This window comes from Tubulanus polymorphus, chromosome 9 (assembly GCF_964204645.1).
Source record: "Tubulanus polymorphus chromosome 9, tnTubPoly1.2, whole genome shotgun sequence".
Classification (NCBI taxonomy): domain Eukaryota; kingdom Metazoa; phylum Nemertea; class Palaeonemertea; order Tubulaniformes; family Tubulanidae; genus Tubulanus; species Tubulanus polymorphus.
Window position 1 is genome coordinate 1,036,340 of NC_134033.1, and position 23,880 is coordinate 1,060,219.

The 23,880-nt window shown below is 42.0% G+C and overlaps 2 protein-coding genes across 2 annotated transcripts; one reads left to right on the forward strand and one right to left on the reverse strand.

Moving 5' to 3' along the window:
- Positions 1-1,276: 1,276 nt before the first annotated feature.
- LOC141910740 (uncharacterized) lies at positions 1,277-4,960 on the forward strand. Its single transcript, XM_074801491.1, has 2 exons — positions 1,277-1,344; positions 1,542-4,960. The coding sequence occupies exon 2, from the start codon at positions 1,784-1,786 to the stop codon at positions 2,912-2,914; it is 1,131 nt and encodes a 376-aa protein (XP_074657592.1). The 5' UTR covers positions 1,277-1,344; positions 1,542-1,783; the 3' UTR covers positions 2,915-4,960.
- A 9-nt stretch (positions 4,961-4,969) lies between these two features.
- LOC141910742 (uncharacterized) lies at positions 4,970-23,880 on the reverse strand. The gene is made up of 30 exons (XM_074801494.1): positions 23,695-23,880; positions 23,102-23,191; positions 22,924-23,008; positions 22,349-22,431; positions 22,009-22,113; positions 21,593-21,676; positions 20,924-21,028; positions 19,828-20,007; positions 19,085-19,423; positions 16,172-18,695; positions 15,535-15,716; positions 14,131-15,192; positions 13,575-13,847; positions 13,215-13,436; positions 13,046-13,132; positions 12,393-12,518; positions 11,963-12,125; positions 11,418-11,596; positions 10,953-11,132; positions 10,797-10,873; positions 10,653-10,706; positions 10,231-10,353; positions 10,030-10,132; positions 9,456-9,710; positions 9,157-9,186; positions 8,970-9,039; positions 8,788-8,882; positions 8,060-8,203; positions 7,432-7,540; positions 4,970-7,350 (listed from the first exon to the last, which is right to left on the reverse strand). Exons 1-30 carry the CDS (start codon positions 23,698-23,700, stop codon positions 7,265-7,267), a joined length of 7,221 nt encoding a protein of 2,406 aa, XP_074657595.1. The 5' UTR covers positions 23,701-23,880; the 3' UTR covers positions 4,970-7,264.

Below are 23,880 nucleotides of genomic sequence, written 5' to 3' on the forward strand. Positions count from 1 at the left end.
ATTCGCTTGATTCCACTCGATAAACTGCCAGCGAGAAACTGAGAGTGGTGATATTTACCATATAGAAATATAAGCGCTTAAATGTATTTACATTTGGCTCGAGTTTCATCATCACCGCAATTTATTAATTCAATAAAGTCGACTCGACTCGCGCGTGCTGGAGTCGGCAGGCGATAAGTAAGCGCACTGCTGCTGTTCTCAACCCGGAGATTGGGCATCAAACCGCGTGAACTAATTGAGCAAAATAATCATAGCCACGGGAGGTGTTCAGAATTAATCCTATCCCGACTTATTGGGGAGTTCCATCTGAGAATCATTTAGCGAATTTTGTCGTGACATTTTTCGAAGAAATGGCAGCATCCTTATCATCCCCCTATGGCATCAATAATTTCCGCGGAGACGCTACATTAGTCCCCCTATGACATCATTAATTAGTTTGATTACTATGGAGACACTGGTTTGTCTAGTGTTACGTAATCCCCTTATGACATCGAATTATTATATCAGTTATCACGATAACTCAAGTAGGTCTACCGATTTGAACAAATTGCCGTCCCATAATATCGGTCCCCTGTGACATCATTAACTAAATCAATGAATTACGTCTAGACTTATAGTGACATTTAGTAAACATTCGGTTTTTTTTCATTCGGCAGGGAAGTTTCCAGTTCCCAGGCGCCATTTTGATGCGGTCCCACGGATCCTGCATTTTTGGACAGATTTTAACATTTTTTACTCTAAAACCTTCAGCACGATTTATTGTCGTCCATCTCCCTTTTGGCACAAAAATGAAACCTATGTATCGTGAGAAAGGCGACAATTTATATTTTCTGATGGAATTTATTGCATTTCCTCGTCTGCGCAACAATCGGACACAGTCAAAGTTTAAAAAATACGTCACTTTTAGAAAGGTTTATTACGTATGAAACTAAGACACTTTACGGCTGCGCCGATAGACTCTGTGCCTGTTATTTTGGCCAATTCAAATATCTTAGTAGAAGGGTCTAAGCCCAAGCGAGGGCAGGAACTACTTAGTTTACTATTCTCAGTGAAAAAAAGGGTTGAAATTTGAAATTGCATGCAGTTATTTTGTTGTTAATTTTCATTTATGCTTCAAAGTTCTAGCAATAAGTTCTGGCCACCGCCGGTACCGGTAAATCGGACTAAACTAAACCGTACGGTGCTGCCACCTAGTTTACGGTCCGTATCCGCGATTTACGTGTTCGATATTTTGGGGGAACCCGGAAAGAAATCCCGGTTGTTTGTTTGTTTGGATCCGTGAATTTGATCGGGAAACATGTTGTCGATTTCTATTCAAATGAAATAGATGTGATCGTTATTGGGGTAAGAATTGAAGAAGGGATTGGGGGTGGGGGATCGTCGGTCTGTCTGTTACGTCAGGAAGAGTTCAATTCAAAAACTGAAATAAATTTTAATTTTCCCGAAATCAGAAACAGAATTGAAGAAAAAGGCCCTGCCTTGTTTTGAAGGCAGATTTATAAAACAACCTGCCTAAACTCTTTTCCATTTTTTTCTACTAGACTAGAGTGTAGAGATTACAACAGCAGCTGCATCGACCGGTGTTGACTGATCAAATGGAATTACCTGGTTGACTTATCGACTGGTTTTGGCTGATCAAATGGAGTTAGCTGGTTGACTGATCGACTGGTGTTGGCTGATTGAATCGACTGGTTTTGGCTGATCAACATGTTGGCTGATTGAATGGACTGATCGCCTGGTTTCGACTGATTGACCCGTTGACTGATCGACCAGTTGACCCGCGATGTCATCAATAATAAGCAGCTTCACGAACTCCGTCATTCTAAAAACCCTGTGGATATTTTGCCTTTTCATCGGCGCGTTTCTGATCGTTTTCAACGGTACCGATTTACGTGATTGTCTCCGCTCGACCGCGACCAGTCGATGTCGACTGTTCTCCGAAAACCGGTCGATCCCGTCGGTCGTCACGAGATTCGACCTGTCGGTGCGCGACGCGATATCGCCGTCCGTCGTTTGTACGTTGATTCGTTTCCCGCGCGGGACGACGACGCCGATCTGTCTGTTCCCGCCCGACGACGATCTCTACCTGTCGGCGGTGATTTTAAGGGTGGGGTCGTACGAACCGCAGCTGACGACGATCGTCGAGCTGATTCTCGACCTGGATCGCGATTTGGATTTTTTGGACTTCGGTTCAAACGTCGGCGTTTATTCGTTGCTCGCGTTGAAAATGGGTCGACGAGTCGTCGCCGTCGACCCATCGGTCGACAATCTGAAACGACTGCGCAAGTCGATTCAGCTCGGTCGTTTCGCGACGGATTGCGCCGAGTTGTTGTTGAACGCGTTGTCCGATGAACGCGGCGTTCTAAAGTTCGAACACGACCCGATTAACAACGGGGCGTCGTCCGTCGCCGAGCAGACGGACGTAGACAAGCAGACGCATGGAGACAAGCAGACGCACGGAGACAAGCAGACGCACGGAGACAAGCAGACGGATGGAGATACGAACCACAACAACGCCACCTTTGTTAACGCGATTACACTAACCGATCTCGCGTCGGTCATCACGTTCAAACGTGCGTTCATGAAAATCGACGTTCAAGGTTACGAAGCGCGGACGTTCACGAAATTAGCCGAATTTCTCAAACGGGTCGACGTGCCGTTTATAATGATGGAGTGGGTGTGGATAAAACGCGGATCGAGCGGACGGTATTTAGTCCGGCTGATGGCCGAACTCGGATACGTCTGCCATAACCTCGACACGTCGCTGAAGCCGAACGCGCGACCTTGCAAAGGTCATCATCTCACGTGGGGATTCGACGTGTTTTGGGTTCGTGAGAATTCGTCCGTTTACGCGCACGGTCAGCTTACCGGCGCCACCTGGACAGAAGCGTGTGAACTAGCTCAAATCGGTTGATGTTATCGAGAGATTTAGTCGTAATTTTGAAATATTGGCACGCATTGAGGTCAGTTTATTCTTGAGGTTTCGATTTTAGAAAATTTAAATGAGGGATAAATGAAGAAATCCCACAAACTTTGATTCAGGGGTTGAGCAATAAGGGGCCTACAGTATTCTGTGTGTTAAGTATTCTGTCCTAGATAGGCCTAGGGCCTAACAGGGTAAGGTGGGGTACAGGGCTGTACATAGGGGGGGGCAGTTGCCTCATCCAGAAATAATAGGAATTTAATTTTGTTATAGGCCTAACAGAGTTTCTTGTTTAGGCCTACGATAAGAATCGCTTTATCAGTTTTTTTGTTTTGGTAATTGCCCTTTCTTGAGGTTTCTACGCCCCTCCCCAAATTCAAATACCGAGTACAGCCCTGCGGTATTGCGTTTATTTTCGCGCATTTTTAGAAATAATCCCAGTAGTATTATTTCGTATTATATTTTATTTTACTTGTTCGAAATTAATTTGTTATAACGTTTAAACGTATTTCTAGTGAGGAACGCAAGTTGAAAACCGTCCTAAAAATGCCAAACATACCCGTGCCAACTGTGACTGTCAATCGATCTCATCTTATATCGATCGCTATCAATGCAACCAGTGGTAATCAAAACAGCTTCATTATTGTGGCATTTACCAGGAGCTGGTGCCGCAGTTCCACTATTCAGGATTTGGTCACACAGTTAGCCCATTTCCACACTTACTCTATCCAGTTCCACAGTTCAGGACGACCCAGTTCCACAATTACTAAAGCCAGTCCCACAGTTCTGGATTCAGTTCCACGTTTACTGGACACAGTTCTGGACTTAATTCCACAGTTCTGGACTTATTTCCACAGTTCTGGACTCACTTCCACAGTTCAGGACTCAGTTCCACAGTTCAGGACTCAGTTCCACAGTTCAGGACTCAGTTCCACAGTAAAATTTAAGTAAAAATTAACTGGTTTCTGATGGTTAAATTTAACCAACTATAGAACGTATGGTCTGATCTGATCTGATACCCCCTAATTTATAGGTCTATGAATCCTGCCCTATAACTACATTTCAATGTAGGCTCATAACATATGTAAAAGTATTTTTTCCTTTGACAGCTTTAGCATTGCCATATCCGGGGCATTTATTAGGAGCCTTGGCCTGGGCCATTGACTTGCTGTGGTCCTTCATTTTGCCAAAATTTGGGCTAAAATAAAATGATACCTTGTTTCTCGTAATCGGGCAGATGTTAACTGCAATAAAATTTCTATGCATTTCATTTCTACACCTGCCGGGTCTGTTATTATTGTTAGATTGTTGATCAGATTCAGTATTCTAAAAAGTCATAAACAGGGTGTAGATAGTCGGCCGGCCGGGTCAACTTTTTAGCTCAGCAGAAATGAGATTTTACAAGGTATCAATCTATTTTAGCCTTTATAGAATATATTGTAAATATTGTTTATATTCATATTTAACAAGGGGTTCGATTCAGTTCATTCACTCCGATGGAATTCATTTGACAGTTTCTCAGTAGCATAAGCGATAACTAGATTAAACACTACGCATTTTGCCCGGCGAGGTAGAGGGTCGTATAGGGAAGGCGCAGGACCCTCGAAATGTCGAAATGCCCTGAGATTTTTAATCGAAAAATGAAAAATATTCCTGCCATTCTCTGGCCGATCCTAAGGCTAATCAGAAATGATACCTTGTTTCTCCGCAGCGGCCGGGTCATTTTTGTAATAAAATATGATAAAATTTATAAACAGTTCATTTCTATAGCGGCCGGGTCTGTTATGGTGAAATTGATCACGATTTTTAAAAAAGTAATGTATAGGGTAGATAGGCGGCCGGCCGGGTCAACATTTAAGCTCAGCAGAGCGGAGAAACAAGGTATCAATTTTTTTGGGCCTAATTATGGATGAGGATGAGATTATGTCGCTGTAGAAACAGGCATCTCGCGGAATTAATTCTGTCTCAATCTCCTCGAATTCAAATAGAGTCTCGCTCGCTATTTCACTTTTAATATCGAGTACTGCTTTATTCAAACAGTCAATAAATTATAGCACTGATATATATACACATATATTATGTACACACAGATAGATATGTAACAGAACTGTGAATTAACATTATTCAACGAATCATAATCCATTTCCACGACAGCTGTAGTCGGTTCTATTTCATTCTGGATCCGGTTCCGCAGCTGGGCGGATTTAATTTCACTCCACCCCCGATTCCGCAGTAGGTTCAACTCGACACGGGGATCCAGTTGTGAAGTTGTGGTGGTTGACCCACGTGCGGCACGGTTGAACAGCCGGCGTTTCAATTTGACGCCCAGTAACACTTAAGTCGTCATCATCTCCCCAATTATCGATCTCCGCTGCTAGAATTCATAATTGAACTGTTGAAAAAGAAATTGGTCTTCAGTCTAAAGCATTGACTAGGGAACCGGGCCTAGGTCACTGGGTCATAAGTTATTCCATATAAAACCAGCCCAAAAAAAAATTTAAACGAAAATTTTTGCTCCAATTGTTACGTATTTCATGTTTTCATTGCGGCCAACAATTCAAACCAGTTCAGAATATTTTTCAGAAATAGTTAATGATGTTATTCGGACGATGACCTGCAGGTCAGTCGCTGAAAAGTTGGTTTAAGACAACCGGCGGATAAATACCTCAATAAACAATGAATTTTTGATAGTCACTTAGTCAACTATCCACTGGTTAATCTTAACCAACTTTTGAGTAGGATGTTGTCGTATTATTGTTGTATTTGTTATGATACATGCTCAATCGGAAAACGAAATAAAAAAACACGTTAGTTTTTTTTTGTATAATTTCAATCGAAATCTTTCTTTTCTATCTTTCGTTTTCTAATTTCATGAATAATAATTATAATAACGATTCGATATTCTAATGACGATCAGCGGAAAGACGAAAGACGATCCGTCTGCCTCAGAGGGCGCCACCTGCGCCGAACCCAACCCCCACGGCTAATGAAAGAACGATATTTGGACGGAGATATTAGATTTACACGTAAACATACACAGGAGACCATCACACCCCTCAGATATTGCAAAGTGCGAAAAATGTGCTGATAAAAATATCCGGTGTTTGTATTGTAGTTCACCGTCAATTAAAACATGTCTCGAATGAAGTCCCTAAACGCTCACAAATTGTATGAATATCTGAGGTTTGCAGGATGCAGGATTTTCAGCCAACTGTTCCTGATTTTCAGTATTTGTTACTATTTCACAACGAGAAATACTGTTTAGATTTGTTTGATGCCTACAGAAATGTGAAACATGTTACCAAAGGTCTTACTGTTGATTGCCAATTAATTAGAACATTTTCTTTCATATAACAATGAAATGTCCCTGAAAGAAATTCAATTTGTTACCGATGGCACTTTTCAGAGGTGTTGGCAGCACTGAAACCTGCAGAGAATGTTTTGAAGTTTTTGACGAGTTATTACTTACAAATACACTTGATTATCTATTCTAATGACGTAACATGGCTAGTTTTTCACCGAGACAAGGGTTTTAAATTTCACTCGGATTTAACTCGCAGTTGTGGAAGGAATCGGTGAACGATGATCAAGTGGTCAATAGATCGAGTTCGAACGAATGAATTCTACCCAGAGTCGGGTCTAAAATACCGAAGGTGAAATGACTAAATGCCTAAACGAACTCGAATGAAATTTCGAGAATCGGGAATTAACCCTTTCTGCGCGTCTACACACCGAAGTGCAATGTATAAATCGGTGATGGACTTTGTTTATACACCGCATCAAGGTGTATTGGTGTTATTAGTAATAAGTTTATGTTTATATTAGAAAGATGGCAGCACCTGTCAAACATAGTGATAAATTAGTAACTAATGATTCTGCGCTGTAGATACACTAAATAGTGTGGTATTAGTAACTAATGATTCATCGCACCGCGGTGTAGATACACTAAATAGTGTGGTATTAGTTACTAACAATACGCCGCACTGCGCTGTAGATACACTAAATAGTGTGGTATTAGTAACTAATGATTCATCGCACCGCGGTGTAGATACACTAAATAGTGTGGTATTAGTAACTAACAATACGCCGCACTGCGCTGTAGATACACTAAATAGTGTGGTATTAGTAACTAATGATTCATCGCACCGCGGTGTAGATACGCTAAATAGTGTGGTATTAGTAACTAACAATACACCGCACCGCGCTTTAGATACACTAAAGCAGTATACCCGTTATTCAACACACTGCAGTGGAATCTTTTAAAATTTTTACATTATCTCCAGCACTTAAGTGCATTAACTAGTCAGCACTGAAAGGGTTAAAAGAGTAGTTGTTCACTGTCTAAGTTAACCCGGACCACCGATGTAAATATGAAGTCCAGCCCCCACTCGCCGCAGTAGCCTCTACGACGGCCGTCTCGTCGCCATCTGAAAACGACGAAAACAAAAATAGTTTAAATTGCGGCTTAGATTTGATTTTCTGAAGAAAAAATTTTCTGAGTAAATTACCGTGAGCGATTTTAATCATTTGTTGTTTTTCGTCGGGACTCAGTTTCAGCATCGTCGTTAAGACTGGTATCAATTGTTGCCTCTCGTCGCCGGCTTTCAGTGATAGAAACTACAAACATAAACAGGAGAACGTTACACAATGATATTAGGTAGTTAAGCCACCAGAGCTCCTCTGAAGTAAAGTTTAAATAGACTTTAGAATGTCAGTCGCGTAACAAACCTTGAGAATGATATTTTTTAGAAAACTAAAGTTTAAATAGACTTTAGAATGTCAGTCGCGTAACGAACCTTGAGAATGATATTTTTTAGAAAACTAAAGTTTAAATAGACTTTAGAATGCCAGTCGCGTAACGAACCTTGAGAATGAGATTTTTTAGAAAACTAAAGTTTAAATAGACTTTAGAATGTCAGTCGCGTAACGAACCTTGAGAATGATATTTTTTAGTAAACTGAAGTTTAAATAGACTTTAGAATGCCAGTCGCGTAACAAACCTTGAGAATGATATTTTTTAGAAAACTAAAGTTTAAATAGACTTTAGAATGCCAGTCGCGTAACAAACCTTGAGAATGATATTTTTTAGAAAACTAAAGTTTAAATAGACTTTAGAATGCCAGTCGCGTAACAAACCTTGAGAATGATATTTTTCAGATATTCCATATTAGACACGGCCGTTTCGCGTTCCTGATTTCGCTCCAAACGTCGAATTTCTTCTTTCAGAATTTTCGCCTGCTCCGTCAGACGCAGTATCGTAGCCTCGTTTTCGTTCACCAGCTACAAACATTTTAAACGTTGCTAAATTCGCTAATCATAATTTTACTGAATTTTTGAAAACAAATGAGAATCAGAAACATACTATAATCTTATTGAAGTTACATCGAGAATGAGTAGCTAATAATAATTTTACTGAATTTTTGAAGTAATCGCGAATAAGGTCTTCATCAGTAACTAATAATAATTTCACTGCATCGCTGAAGGTCATTGTTAGTAAATATACATTTTCACATAATAACCATAAGTGTTTTACACAACAGGTTCTTAAGAGGGGCGGCTGACCCTTTTATTTTTACATCCACCCCTCTGAAAATCCGCAACCCCTAATATCTTTAATATCTTCTGCCCCTACCAGAATGGATGTCATTATTCTATATCAATGCTGATAATTACTTTGAAGTACATTATCAATATATTGTGAAACAAAATGAAGCTAATATCAAATGGTCTGTATTTTTTGGGGAATAAGCCTTGCTATTTCAGCAGCCGCGATGTCATACACTTAACAATGAATACAGCCCCGAATTCCAGCATCTGGAGAACACTAGTAACCATGGTAATAACGGTAAAGTATTATGACTCACTTCGTTTAAATGTTCGATCTTTTTCTCGGCTTTCGACAGATTTTCGCGCACGGCTTCGTCGTCTGCTATTGAACTTCCGGCTAGACTCCGCGGTCCTGAAATATAATCGAAAAACTCGCTCGATCATCCGCGATCCTCGAACGACCTTGAACGTCGATATAATCATACGTCAGCTCACTTACCATAAGATTCAGATGGTGACATCAGCAGTTGATCGAACGGTACCAGAGTTGGCGTACTCGGAACGGAATTCTGAAAAAGACACACAAAAAAACATTCTAAATCAAGGTGCTCGAAAGTCCAGATAATCTGAACAAAATTTCATCCAGTTTTATTTCAAATTTTTGAATTTTGCAGTTAAATATTCACCAACTGATCAGCATCAGGATGTTCCATACCCTGAAATACGAGAAGAAAGAACGTTATAATCACTATACGCCCGGTGAGAGACTGAGTTCACACTAGCGCCACCTAGTGGATCCTACATTGCCATAGTAGCACTTATCAGTACAAGAGAAGACTGACTTCATACTTAACTAGCGCCACCTAGTGGAAACTCAATTGCCAGAGTAGCATTGGAAACTGAATTACAGCCACCTAGAGAATATTTTATCCCCAAATCTTCAGACTTCACACAAGTGCCACCTAGTGGTGACATTGTAACTCACCTCTCCCTGCTGTCGTTCTTCCTGCTGTACGACGTGCACGTGCTGCACGTATTCGGGAGTTATACTGCATTCCGCGTGCACCATTAACTGTTGATATTGTTGTTGTTGTTGTTGCTGGGATACGACCGGCGTTGTCGTCTGCTTGTGGTAGTGCTCGCGTTGCAGTCGCAACAATTCATTCTCGGTGATCTCCATCTGTTTCCGTAGCGACTCGGTCTCGCGGTGGTGTTCCGTCTGCAACGTTTTCATCTGCTCCTACAAAGGTCAAGGTCGTCTGGTTAAAATTGAATTCAAAACTGTTTTAGTCAATTGTTGAAGTCAAATTCTACCCCACAACAATGGAACTGACTCTCGCAGTCATATTCTACCCCACAACAGTGACACTAATTGACTTTTGGAGTCAAATACTACCCATATTGCATTATTGCTTTTTGGGGTCAAATCCTGCCCCACAACTAAGACACTGATTGACTTTCTGAGTCAAATCCTACCCCAAATTCAAACTACCCCCAATTCAAACATTTCGCTAGTATTCAAATTCAGATTTCTCGGAAGAGTTAACTTTAAAACTGACCTTGAATGTTCGCGTAATGGATTCGTTTTGGAGACCAAACTGACGAATGGCTTCAGCGTGTTCTACTGAACTCACAGACGTCTTCGCCGACAACTCATCAATCCTTGAAAATTATGCAAATTTCAGGGAATTTAATTTGATTCACTTGATTCCAAGATTCAAAGTGGGAAAAAAACTTCATGAAATTCGTTAAATTCTTACTTTTCCTTCCAAGCGAGTTCCTTCTCTTGTAAATCCTGTATGAGTTTCGTAATTCTCAACTGCAGACGTTCGTTCTCATCCTGGAACATCTCGGTCTCGCCAACAGAGGTCGCTAGTTGTTCCCTAAAATCAGACAGACATGATTTCATATTGAACATGGCCGCTCTCATGAAATCTCCCTATCCCCACAGCTTCAGAAAAAGATGGCCTACTCCATTAACCCCCCATGACATCATCATATTGACACTACTGTTTTGATCTATAGACCCTATAAAAAGATGGCCGACTCCATAAATCCCCCTATGACATCATCATATTGCCACCAGTGTTTTGACCCTCTGAAATGATCCCCGACTCCATAAATCCCCTCATAAATCCCCTTACGTCATCTTAATAAATTTTCATTTTGTTGAGCAACTTACTTTGTTTCATGAAGTTTAGCCCTGAGTTGTTCAACAACTTTTTCCAGTCTCTCCCTACGAGAAAAAGAAAAGAATTCTCAGAAATTAAATCTTTCAATTAAAAATATCTAAGTTCAAATCTGATGAGTTGAATATTTTTCTCACCTCTCTTGTTTATCAAAATCTGAAGTCGTGTCAGTATTTTTAGTTTTCTGTTGTTTCAAAACGCTATGAACTCGAATCTAAAAATATACAGAAATACCAGTTGAAAATACCAGATCCGGTCCGAGACCCCCGCAAGTCCAATGAAATCAGACACACCTTATACCCGTCGTACTCCGCCTGTAAAGTTGTCAGTTCACTTTTCGTCAGTTCTAAATCTTCGAGCGACGTTTGTAATTTCGTTTCAAGCGTTTTCAACGAGCGAGAACTCGTGTCTTTTGAATTTCGAATTTTCTCGTTCAACTGTTGGTTTTCAGCCGTCAGATTCGACATCTGAACCTGAAAAACGCGAAAATAATCGACAATAATTCGACAAGAATGAAGCGGATCTTAAACTGTGGAACTGGATCCAGAACTGTGGAACTGAACGCTAAACTGCAGAACTGGATCCAGAACTGTGGAACTGAACGCTAAACTGTGGAACTGGATCCAAAACTGTGGAACAGAATGCTGAATTGTGGAACTGGATCCAGAACTGTGGAACAGAATGCTGAATTGTGGAACTGGATCCAGAACTGTGGAACAGAATGCTGAATTGTGGAACTATGAAGACCTAGACTTTACCTTTGTTTCTTCTACAGTTTGAGCAGACGCCTCGAGTAAAGCTTGTAGCTCGACATTTGATTTTAAAAGTTCATTTTCTTGTTTCTTTGTTTCTGCGAGCTCCTTCTTCGTTTTGATCAACAGTTGTTTCAGTTTTTTGCCGTGATCTTCCTCTTTCGCTTTCTGGATATCGGAACTTTCTAAAATACGAGAATAGGTTCAAATTGTGCCCTCTTTGTGAATGGCCAGTGATTTTACTGACCTTGTTTAGAGTGACTGGTGATTTTAGTGGCCTTGTTTAATGACCGGTGATTTTACTGACCTAGTTTACAGTGACCAGTGATTTTACTGACCTAGTTTACAGTGACCGGTGATTTTACTGACCTAGTTTACAGTGACCAGTGATTTTACTGACCTAGTTTACAGTGATCGGTGATTTTACTGACCTAGTTTAGTGACCGGTGATTTTAATGACCAAGTTTACAGTGACCGGTGACTCTACTGACCTAGTTGAGTGACCAGTGATTTTAATGACCTAGTTTACAGTGACCGGTGACTCTACTGACCTAGTTGAGTGACCAATGATTTCACTTTCTCCTCCAGATGACCAATGTCCACTTTCAATTCGTCGATGTACTTATCCCGATCGGCCAAACTTTCATTCATATTCTGTACGGTTCTCTCGTAATCAGCCATTTCTAGATCCATTAAACTGTTCTGCTTTCTTTCCTAAAATATATCCATGAAAATACTGAATATATTTCATACACAGGCTTTGAAAAGTAATACATAGAGGCTTTCTTGTTTGCATGGATAATTATTTTCCTGTTTGCATGGACAATTGTTGTCCTGTTCGTGTGGCAAATCATTTTTCTGTTTTAAGAACCGATCTTAAGGTATACGACCACCTCCGAATAACAGTTACGGTACGTGAATATGGTACAGCGACCCTAGCTCCACCGGGGAGTTTTTCATCAAACGGTTTTTAAATTTTACCTTGTCGGCGTTCGACAATCGTTCTTCGGTTTCTTGAATTTTCGTCTGCAGTTTGTCGACGATCTCCGCGTGTAACGAGGCGTCTTTCTCCGTCTGAGACTCGAACTGTTTTAATTTCACTTCCAACTATAAATACAACATAATACACGTACGGCCGATATGTACAGACCTCACTTAACTTCAGGGGCTAGTTTTATAGACAAGGGGCTAGTTTTATAGACTGGTTGAATTGAAAATGAACTGATTTAGCCCACGGGTTAAAGTTGATATCTGTCTAAGCCCCAGGGGCCGGTTGCATAGTCATGGCTTAGACGTAAGATCAGCCTAAGACCAACTTAGTTCTATAGCCAATCTAACAACTGAAGACCAGTCTTAAGATTTAAGAGCACTTTTGGACTTAAGTCACAACTGTGCAACCGGGCCCAGGGGTCGGTTTTATCAACTGGTTTCACCTTTAACCCAGGGGTAAACTCAAGCGAAAATGAATTAAGTCAGCCCCCTGGTTAAAGGTAATACCAGTCTATGAAACCAGCCCCTGGGTATTGAATCCAGATTCACAATTATGAGTTAACTTTTTGAGGCAAGTCTTCGGATAGGCCTACTACCCTCAGGATACCAGGATACTGCCAAAATCAAGCCCCAAAAACTCTCACCTTTTCTTTATCGCTGTGAAACTGATCTTTTTGTACTTTTTCTGCGTCACGTTCTTGGGTCATCGACTTCAATGAATTTTCCAATTCCTGTCGGGAGGTGAAGGAATGTTCACATTTTTGTAAAATGAAATAAATTTTTTTGCGAATCATTTTTTCATCGTAAACGAACCTTAATTTCGGCGGATTTTGCTGCCACTGCGTTCTCCTTTTCTATTTGTAAGTCCGCTAACCGCGTTTTAGTGTCGGCCAGTTGTTGAACGATCGCGTGTAACTCGTCGGCGAGCAGACGGCATTTTTCGGCCGATTTCTCGAAATCCGATTGAGCCGCCGTTTTTTCCTCGACCGCCGTTTCCAATTCACGTCGCAATTCTTCAATCACGCTTTCCAAATTCTGCCGTATAAAAAAATAATTCGAAAATCGTTTCAGATAATTTAGCAGTTTTTTTTCAAATTTAAAAACGTTCATTTCAAAACCAAACAATCCGTTTCGGTAAGATTTGGAGCCACCCATCCCATGGTTGTTACGAACCTGTTTAGATTGCTGCGTGATCTCGCTCTCCGACAGCTGAGCGCGGAACGTCACGATCTCCGACTTCAAACCGTCGATCATTGTCAAGTTTTCCTCTTTCTCCGCCCGAAGTTCGTCTGCCTCCTGTTGGCACAGTTCCAATTTCGCCTTCACCTCGGCGAGTTCTTTCTTGGTTTTGATGGCAACCATTTTTAATTTTCCACATTTTTCCTCCGAGGCTTTCAACGCGCTTTCAAGGTGTTGGACTCGAGCCGCGGACTCGTTGTCGGTATCCTAAAAATGAAAATCAGGGAGAAATTTTCATTAGTTGTTGTTTGAAACTTCTATGATGATGTCCTACTGCACACTAACGACACCTAGTGGATCCTCACTTGCCACAAGTGGAATCCTCTATTGCCGCAGTAGTTCATGTCCTACTGCACAATAGCGACACCTGGTGGATCCTCACTTGCACCAAGTGGAATCCTCTATTGCTGCAGTGGTCGATGTCCTAATGCCGGCTACTGACACCTAGTGGATCCTCACATGCCACAGTACCCCATAAACGGTTACTTACCGCAGCCTGGCGTAAAGATTCCGCCTGTTTTGATTTCACCTCGGCGAGTTCCCGTGTTAAATCCTCAGCGCGCTCGCGCAGTTCCTGCCTCTCGGCGACCTCGCCCTGTAACCTCGCGATCAAATCTGTCTGCCCGTTAATCTCCTCTTCCCGATCGGTGACTCGCGAACTCAAATCTGAATTTTCCGTTTGAAATCGGCTATTTTCCGACTCGAGATTCGAAGCCCGTGCTTTTAACTCTTCCAAATTCCGACTTGCCGATTCAAATTTCTCCGCTAAACCGTCCCTCTCAGCCACGACATTCTTTATCTCATTTTCTAACCTCGCATTTTCTAGTTTCAAATCGACGCAAAGTTTTTTCAAATCGTTCGATTCGGCGGCCATTTCTTCAACGGCTGCCGTTAGCCTCTTCGCTTCGTCAGTTTTTTTCTCGAACTCATCCCGAAGCGACGCGAGCTCTTTACGACTCGAGTTAAGTTTCGTTTCTAACTCGTTCGCATTCTCTTCGCTCGTTGAGTTCGCCGCGAGTTTAAAACTCTCGAACTCTTCCGCGACGAGTTCGCTCCTCTCTTTGAGTTCGTTAAACTCGAGCTGCAATTTGTCAAGCGCCCGACATTTTGCTTCTAATTCCGTCTGCAAGTCTGCGACGACCTTCTCATGTTCCGTCTGCAAGTCTGCAACGACCTTCTCATGTTCCGTCTGCAAGTCTGCAACGACCTTAGAGTTTTCCGTCTGCAAGTTTTCGACGACCTTCGCACTTTCCTCCAAGCGCTCCTCCATCGCAGCTTTTTCGTTCATCCACGACTCTTTCTGCGATTTCATTTCGACGAGCAGTTTCTTGAACTGGCCGAGCTTGCGCTGCAACTCGGCGTTTTTCTCCGTCAACGCCGACAACTCCGACTGCAGATTCTCGCCGTTCGTTTTGCTGTCCTCCAAATCGTTCGCGATTTGATCTTTCTCCGTTTGGCACCGATCCAACTCGGTTTGTAATTTCGCGTTCGAAATCTGCTGCTCTTCGTATTTCGTCGTCCATGACAACAGATCCGTCTGCAGTTTTTCGCTCTAAAACGATTAAAATCGAAAAGATTCAAAACTCTGTCTGTTGGGATAATTCTCATCTTTATAATCAATTTACTTTGGGGAAAAATTGATTTGGTATTTGTTGAAATGTAGAAGAAATTGAATGCAGACGACTACTAGTGACACCTGGTGGATCCTCACTTGTCACAAGTGGAATCCTATATCGATGTCCTACTGCACACTAGCGACACCTGGTGGATCCTCACTTGTCATAAGCGGAATCCTCTATTGCCGCAGTAGTCGATGTCCTACTGCACACTAGCGACACCTGGCCATCTTTCCCAGAACTATGTCATAATCACAGAAACCCAGATTGAAACTCACCTGAGACAATGTATCACACATTGACGTCATATTCTCCTTCAATTGATTGACCTCGATCTCTAGTTCTTCACGACGCTGCAAGAGGGCGCTGTTCTCCGATTGCAGACGCTCGATTGTCGATGTACTCGACTCTTCTAGTTCTTGATATTTTGAAGTCAAATTTTCAAATTCAGTTTCCAGACCTAAAAAAAAGAACAAATACATCACGCGATGAAAACCAGTCTTCAGCCTAAATGGTGCCTGCATCCATGTGATGATGTCATAGGGGGATTTATGAAGGCAGCCATCTTTTTAAGTCTGGACCATAAATGCTAGATTTTCCCAAGATATGCAAGAATTTTTCAGTAAACATCTCTAGCAGATTCTTTATCAAGTAATGGTCAAAAGAATTGGGTAATTTGATTTCAAAGGGGCATAAATGAACGTAGTCATTTTTCATAGAGGCTTATCTTACCGTATTTTTCAAACCAGAATCTTTGAATATCTTTAGCAAGTGGTGATTTGATGATGTCATAGGGGGATTTGGGTAGGCAGCTATTTCTTTATAAAATCTATTTAACTAGATTTTCAAAATACTGAATTTTTCAATATTTTCAGCTTTGAATTTGATTAAACTCCACAATTCGTCGTAACTCACCCTGAAGTTTTGTTCTCAAAGTCTCGCAGTTTTGCTGTCCGGATTCCAGCGCTCCTTCGAGGTCGCAACGATTCGAAACGAACTCCGATTTCAACCGTTCGTTCAGTTCGCGTAGAGCAGACGCCTCGTCGATCGACGTCTGCCGTTCGACCTTCACCACATCGCGCTCCGACTCCAAACCGGCGATCCTCTCCGTCAAAACTCCGACCTCCGCCGACAGCTTTTCGTTCTCCGCGCGCAGCTCGCTTTCGACTCGTTTCAAATTTTCGACATCGACGGCGCCCTCTTCGTTCAGTTTTTCGAGTTCGCGCTTCATCTCGGTCATCTCGGTCAGTCGAACGCGCAGCTCTTCGATCGCCCGCTCCGTCTCTTCGTTCTGACCTTTGATTTCGTCGATGCTGAATTGCAACGAGTCTTTCTCGGACATCGCGTCCGCGATCGTTTGATTCAACGTTTCGATTCGACCGATCATCGAGTTGTCCTTGTCGGTCAGTTTGCAGACGGCGTCGCGGAGATGATCGCGTTCGTGTAGCGCTTCGTGTAGCGCGCGCGTCGTATCGTCCAGTTCGGCTTGCAGCGCGCGTTCTTGCTCTTCGACCTCGGCGACGCGCTCGGTCACGCGTTGATTCTCGGCGTTCAACAGAACGAACGTTTGTTCCCAGTCGTCGAATCGTTTCTCCGCCTGTTCCAGCGTCGTTTCGGCGCGTTGTTTCTGTTGACCGATCGTATCGATTTGACTCCACAATTCTTTCTCTTTGAGCTCGTGTTTTTCGACGAGTTTTTTGTAGTGGATTATTTCGTTTCTTAAATCCTCGTCGGAATTTGGCACCTCGACCGAGGCATCCTCAGTGGATTGACCCTGAACCTCGGAAGATTGACACGGTGGAACCTCGGCAGACGGATCCAAAACATCAGCAGATTGACCCTGAACCTCGACAGATTGACCTTCAACCTCAGCAGACGGATCCTGAACTTCAGCAGACGGATCTAAAACTTTCTGTTTTTCTTCCGAACTCTCGACAATTGCATCTTGCTCGACTAGTTGAGGCAGTAACTCTTCTAAACCGCTACAAATCTCGATTATCTCCTGACTGAAAGTTTCCCGAGCGCGACAAAGTTCCACTTTATGGAATAGAACTTGTATCTGCTTAACGCACGTCTGCACGAGCACGTTCGTCGTGCGGTGGCGCCCTCCGGCGGTCGAATTCGTCGCCAACTCGACTCTCAACTGCGCGATCAATTCCTTCAATGATTTATTCTCCCAAACGACGGCTTCGAGTTCGTTCTGAGTTTCTTGAACTCGTCGCTGCAGCATCGCGTACCGATCTAAAACTCGCTGGCGTTGAGTTACCTCGCGTTCCCCGCGTTCCACCTCCTCGATTCCGTCTGCCGCCGCGACGATATCGCCCTCAGTCTGCTCGGACGTCGAATACGTCTGCCCGGCGATACTCTTCAAACTCTCCGCCGCGGCGACGTCCTCGCGAAGCGCCTTCTGCTTCTCCAACGCCTCCAAACTTTCGACGAATCGCTCCAACTCGACGACCTTCGCGCGGAGTTCTACGTTCTCCGTCTGCAACATCGCGTTCGCCTCCGCGATTTCCGCCGTTCTTTCCGCCGACGTCGACGACAATTTCTCCGCCTCCAAATGTTCGCAACGTCGCATCAACTCCGAGCACGCTTTCTCCGTTCTGGCGATCGTTTCGTTCAACTGAACGTTATCGCTCTCCAGTTTATTCACCTGCCCGATGAATTTATCCATTTCCGCTTCCATATTTTCGATTTCGTCCCTCAGTCGAGATTTCTCCTGTTCTAACGCGACGATTTTCTCAATTTCCGATGATTCGGAATCTCGCTCACGATTCTCTAACTCGGCGCGACGTGATTCTAATTTCGAATTCTCCGCGACCAACGAATTTCGCGTCGCTTCGTTTTCGTTCAACTTTTCGTCCAATTCGTCGTTTTTCGAACGCATTTCGGAAATCTTTTCGTTCAATTCAACAATTTCCGACTTCAAATTCTCGACCTGTTCGGAAACCTCCTCGAATTTCGCCTCGACGACCTTTTTCTCGCTGGTCTCCGCTTCTAACCGTAATTTCAAACTCTCCGCGTTCTCGTCGCGTTCCTCTACGGTGCATTTCAGAATTTCGATCTCGTTTTCGCGCGATTCGATCGCGTTCTTCAGCTCTGCTCGTTCCTCTTCGCGGTCGGCGACATTTTTACCAAACTTTTCTTCCAATTCGCTCAAATCCGATCGAATCTTTTCGTTTTCGAGCGTTTTCTCTTCGAGACGAGCTTTCAACTCGTCCGTCTGCTGGTTCAACTTGTTCAACTCATCCGTCTGCTGGTTCAACTGTTCCGTCTGCCAAGCGCCGTCTGTTACATCGACGGATTTCTCTTTTTCGTCGGTCAGATTCTGCACCCACAACTCGAGCGCGTCGTTTCGCTGGTTCAGCTCGTCGATTTCCGTTTTAGAATCGCTCAGACGTTTTTGCAGCAAATCTCGCTCGTCTTCGATCGTCATCAACTGAAAATTCGAATCTAAATTTTCAAAAATCGAATTCAGATACTGGTCCATTACTTAATTCAATGGCCTTGTTGCAGTTGTGTACGAATACAGTCTTGAAAAGTTATTAGTCTTAACCTTTTCACTGCAGCGCAGTGTATTAATGCGGTGTATTGATTTTTATAAGTAGTTCTTATCTATTGGAAGATGGCAACACCTGCCAAATATACTGACATACAAGCAACTAACAATACACCGCACTACGGTGCTGACACACTATAGTGGTGTGCCTGTTACTCAACATATTGGGAGGAATCGCTTTAAATTTTCAAATTATCTCCAGTACTTTTTGGGTATTGATTACCCTAGCTGCGAATTCTAATAAATTGAAAAAAAAAATCTTAACATACCTTTTCGGTGAGCATTTGTTTCTCCGCGATTTCAAGCTCTTTCTCCTTCAACGTAACGTCGCGTTGCTCCTGTATATCCTTCATCAATCCGGTCGCCGAATCCAAACGCTCCTTCAAATTACCGCTCGACTGGCGAAACACGGCGAAGTCCTTATCCGTGTTTTCCTTTTCGTTTTTCAGTTTTTCGAATTTCAGCGCCAGTTCGTCGTTTTCACCTTCGATCTCTTTGATGTATTCGAGCATTTCGCGTTTCTGTTCGGTCAACGCTTCGAATTTCTCTTTAACGGCGAGAAGTTCGGTTTTTTCCTGCTCCAACGCTCCGACCGTCTTCTCCAGTTCCTACAATGCCAAAAGCCAAAAATCTCATTCCGCGCTCATAATTAATGGCTCTGTGGACGGTTTCACAAATCTAATTTCAACGTTTTAACCCTTTCAGTGCGTCTATGCCGCAGTGCGGTGTATAAATCAGATAGATTTTGCTAGTACACCGCACTGTGGTGTATTGATGTAATTAGTAATTAGTAAATATCTCTACTCAAAAATGGCAGCACTTGTCAGACATAGTGAAATACTAGTAACTAACGATACACCGCGCCGCGGTGTAGACGCACTATAGTGGTATTCCTGTTATTCAACACACTAGGGTGGAATTTTTCCAAATTTTCAAATTATCTCCAGCACTATAGGGTATTAACTAGTCAGCAATGAAAGGGTTAAAAAGAAAAATTTCAAAATCTACCGACCTCGATTTTCACAACCGTCTCCGACACCGACGCTTTCAACGTATCGTTTTCCAGACGTAGCTCGTCGAATTGTTGATCGTTTTGACCGCTAGGTGGCGCTGCCGCGTGTTTCACCGATTTCAACGATTCTAACATGTCGTCGCGAGCTTTCGTTAATAATTCAACTTCGTCTTTTAATTCCTGGCGATCGCAAACAAAAAACGGGCGTAAAATTCAAGAAATCGAAGAGATTCAGTAACATACAGGACCCGGTTCCGAAATATTGTGAGTTAGAATTTGACACAGAGTTGACTCATTGAAAATGAATTAACTTTAACTCAGAGTTAACTCTCACTCACAACTGTGGAACTGGATCCTGGGTTCTTAAAGATCAATGACCATCATTTCCCTGACCCTTGACAAAGATTAAATTATAAGATATCCTCAGTGAGGGCTGTTTCTTATCAAGAGGTTCCTTGGGTCACTCGTCACCAGCAAGAACAACAAGACACCAAAAATTCAAATTCCCTGATTAAATTATAAGATATCCTCAGTGAGGGCTGTTTGTTGTCATGAGGTTCATTGTGTCACTCGTCACCAGCAAGAACAACAAGACACTAAAAATTCAAATTCCCTGATTAAATTATAAGATATCCTCAGTGAGGGCAGATTCTTAATCAAGAGGTTCCTTGTGTCACTCGTCACCAGCAAGAACAAGACACCAAAAATTCAAATTCCCTGATTAAATTATAAGATGTCCTCAGTGAGGGCTGTTTCTTATCAAGAGGTTCCTTGTGTCACTTGTCACCATCAAGAACAAGACACCAAAAATTCAAATTCCCTAATGAGATTACAAGATATCCTCAATTAGGGCTGTTTGTTGTCATGAGGTTCCTTGGGTCACTCGTCACCAGCAAGAACAACAAGACACCAAATATTCAAATTCCCTGATTAAATTTTAAGATATCCTCAGTGAGGGCTGTTTCTGTACAAGAGCTTCCTTGTGTCACTTGTCACCATCAAGAACAAGATATTTTTAAAGAAAGAGTAAAAATTCCCTTATATAAATCTCAATAATCCTTGATCTGTAGGAACCCTAATTATTTTTCGTACTGACCTTGTTTTCTTTCGTGGAATTTTCCTGTTCTTGTTGTAAACATTGAAACGTCGACATTAAAGTTTCAGTTTTCATCGTCATACAATCCATCTGTTCCGTCAACGCCTTTGAAAACCAGAAAACAAAAATATCATTTCGGTGAACAATATTTAAACAGGGTGGCGCCACCTTGATTTGAATTGCTTTTTCCCAGACTATTCCCTGTCATGCACGCAGTTTCCCCTGAAGATCTGCTAAGAATCCAATCAATTAAAACAGTCAAATACGTGTAAAACATAGACAGAAACTCTTGGATTTTACATGCGATCTATCTAACCAAATTTCCCTGTTTATTCTCTGACATGCATGTTGTTTTCCCTGACTTGATCTGCTAAGAATTCAATCAATAAACACAGTCAAATATGTTAAACATAGACGGAAACTGCTTGATTTTACGCGCAATCTAACAATCTCAAAACATTTCCCTGAACTAAAAACATTTTTTTTACAAAATTCCCAGTCTTTTTTTAAGACTTTGCCCACATTTCTGATTGCCAGGTAAGTGGCGCCACCCTGTGTTTGTTAACAGTTTCTCTGATTCGGATATATTTCGAATTTCATCCAATCATTCTGTAAACTTCCGATTTCATCCATTTAAGTTTTAATATCCCGTTTCCAATAATTCCTTACCTTGTTGTCATGCGTCAATTTCTTCAATTGTTCGTTCAAATCGTCTTTGTCAGATTTTTCCGCCTCTAACCTCGACTCCAACTCCTGCAACATTTCAAATATTTCAATCGAATATTATATTTCATTTAAAAAATTTATCAGTTGAGAATCACAATATCAACCGTGATAAGACTCGATGAGTTAAAAATTCCACAACGTGTGAACAAATCTAAAAATGTTTATTTAACAATTAAAAATATTTCAGGTGGTTACTACCACCCTTCTTTAGTCTAAAATGGCTTGCAAAAAAAAATTATTTCTAATTTTCAAATTAACTTTTTAAAATCGCTCGAAAATTGTGGGATTTTCTACTCATTGTATCTTAAAAATGCTTATAATCGTAAAGGTCAAATTTTTGGCCGGAGTCAAAGACAGACCTGGTATTCTTGTAGGTATCGCTCTTGCGCCTGTTGAGACTGACTGTACGCTGCTTTTAATTCATCGCGTTCCGATTTCATCACTTCATACTCAGATTTCATCATCTAAACACGAAACCAATCATTCAAATTTTTTCGAGAAAAAAAAAATAAAATGGGTTTAATTCGACCCCCTAAACCAATTCCACAAGTAAATGGGTCCAATATAAGTTCCACATTTCCACAATGAAAGGTTCAATTTGACCTCTTAACCAAGTTGCCCGATAGCGTGGATACGAAGTTAGTTCCACAAACCCCCCTAACTGTCGGACCGTCATAGGTTGATATTTTCTGTATTGACCTTATAATGCATTTCAGTCTGTTTATCGCCGCTTGCTGTCGAACTTTCATCTTTTTTCTGTTGTGCCAGTTTATTCGTAAGATCTGCAAAAAACAAAATATTAATTAGATTAATTTCAAAAATGTTCTTTGAATCAAATCATTACTTCGATAATTATGATAATAGGCCCTGCAGAGAGATTCTATTCAACGGTTCTCCATGAAGCTAACCGGGACTGGTTTAAATAGGGCGCCACTTTTATTTGACTAGCTTTCTTTCCCTGACTATTTCCTGACATGCTGGTTGTTTTCCCTGAATTGATCTGCTAAGAATCCGATCAATTAACACAGTCAAATTCATAAGACATAGACGCAAACTGTTTGATCTTACACGCGATCAAACAATCTCAACAAATCTCCAAGACTATCCCTTGATTTTTAGCTTTTTTTCTTACAAAATTGCACGGTTTTCCCCCACTTTTTTAAAGAAAAGAAAATTCCCTGATTTCCAGGTAGGGCCGAGTGGTCACCACCCGGTCTCCTAGCAGGGTCGACACAAACAGCTCGATTTAAACCTAGTGCCGCCGTTAAACCTACCCTGAACCTTCGCTTTCAATTTCTGTTGCATGAGAACTTGTTTCTTCGTGAATTTGATCAAATCATCTTTCGACAGAGATTCCAGCTGGAAAACAAAAAATACCGACAGAGCCGTCCGTTAAAACTTGAAGAAAATAAAAGAACAACATCTCACATTAGCGGACGCGTAGGTACTTACTTTTCCGGAGGCGCCGCTTTTACCGCCACCTGGTGGGGTATCGGGTTGTTGAGGTTCGGCCATCGCGTCGCCCCAACCTTCCGATTTACTCTACAAATGAATAAAATATTGATGAGGATGAATTTAACTAAATAGTTCCATGGCTGAATAATTTCACAAGCCATCCAAAAATGCTTACCACCAACGATTAGGTCACTTGCAGGGGTCATTTGTGCCACGTTTTGTGGGGAGGGGGGCCAAAATGTTCTTGAAATCTTGTGAATGCTTTTTAAATTCAACTACCCATTTTGTTCGTTTTAGCCACTGATAGCGAAGCCAAGCAAGGGCCGCCAGTTTTTTTATAGTGTTACCTTGAACTTACCGAATGGACAACTGAGACCCGGGGCCCGAGACCGAGTGGCTTGGGTAAATTAAGTTACCAAATCCCTGACCTAATTCATGGCTTCATGACGTTTGCAAAGTATCGAATTCAACTCTGGTTAATTGATGAATCCAAAAGGAAGTCCAACAAGAAAGGCCTGCCAGATCGGCAAATTTTGACAGATGGATATTTTTAGACAGTTTTGACAGGTTCAATCAACTGAAATACTTACTGTCATTACTCTGTCGGGTTTTCTCTTGGTTTCTCTAATTTAGTTCAATCCTGTCAAACGTTCGAATTAAGTTAAATCCAACAGAATCGATGGAAACATAGGGACTTTCGATTTGACGTGTCGGTGATGTCAAACTCGGTGGAATGCGCTATTCACCGGTCGACGGACCCATCGCGGCTTCGTTAA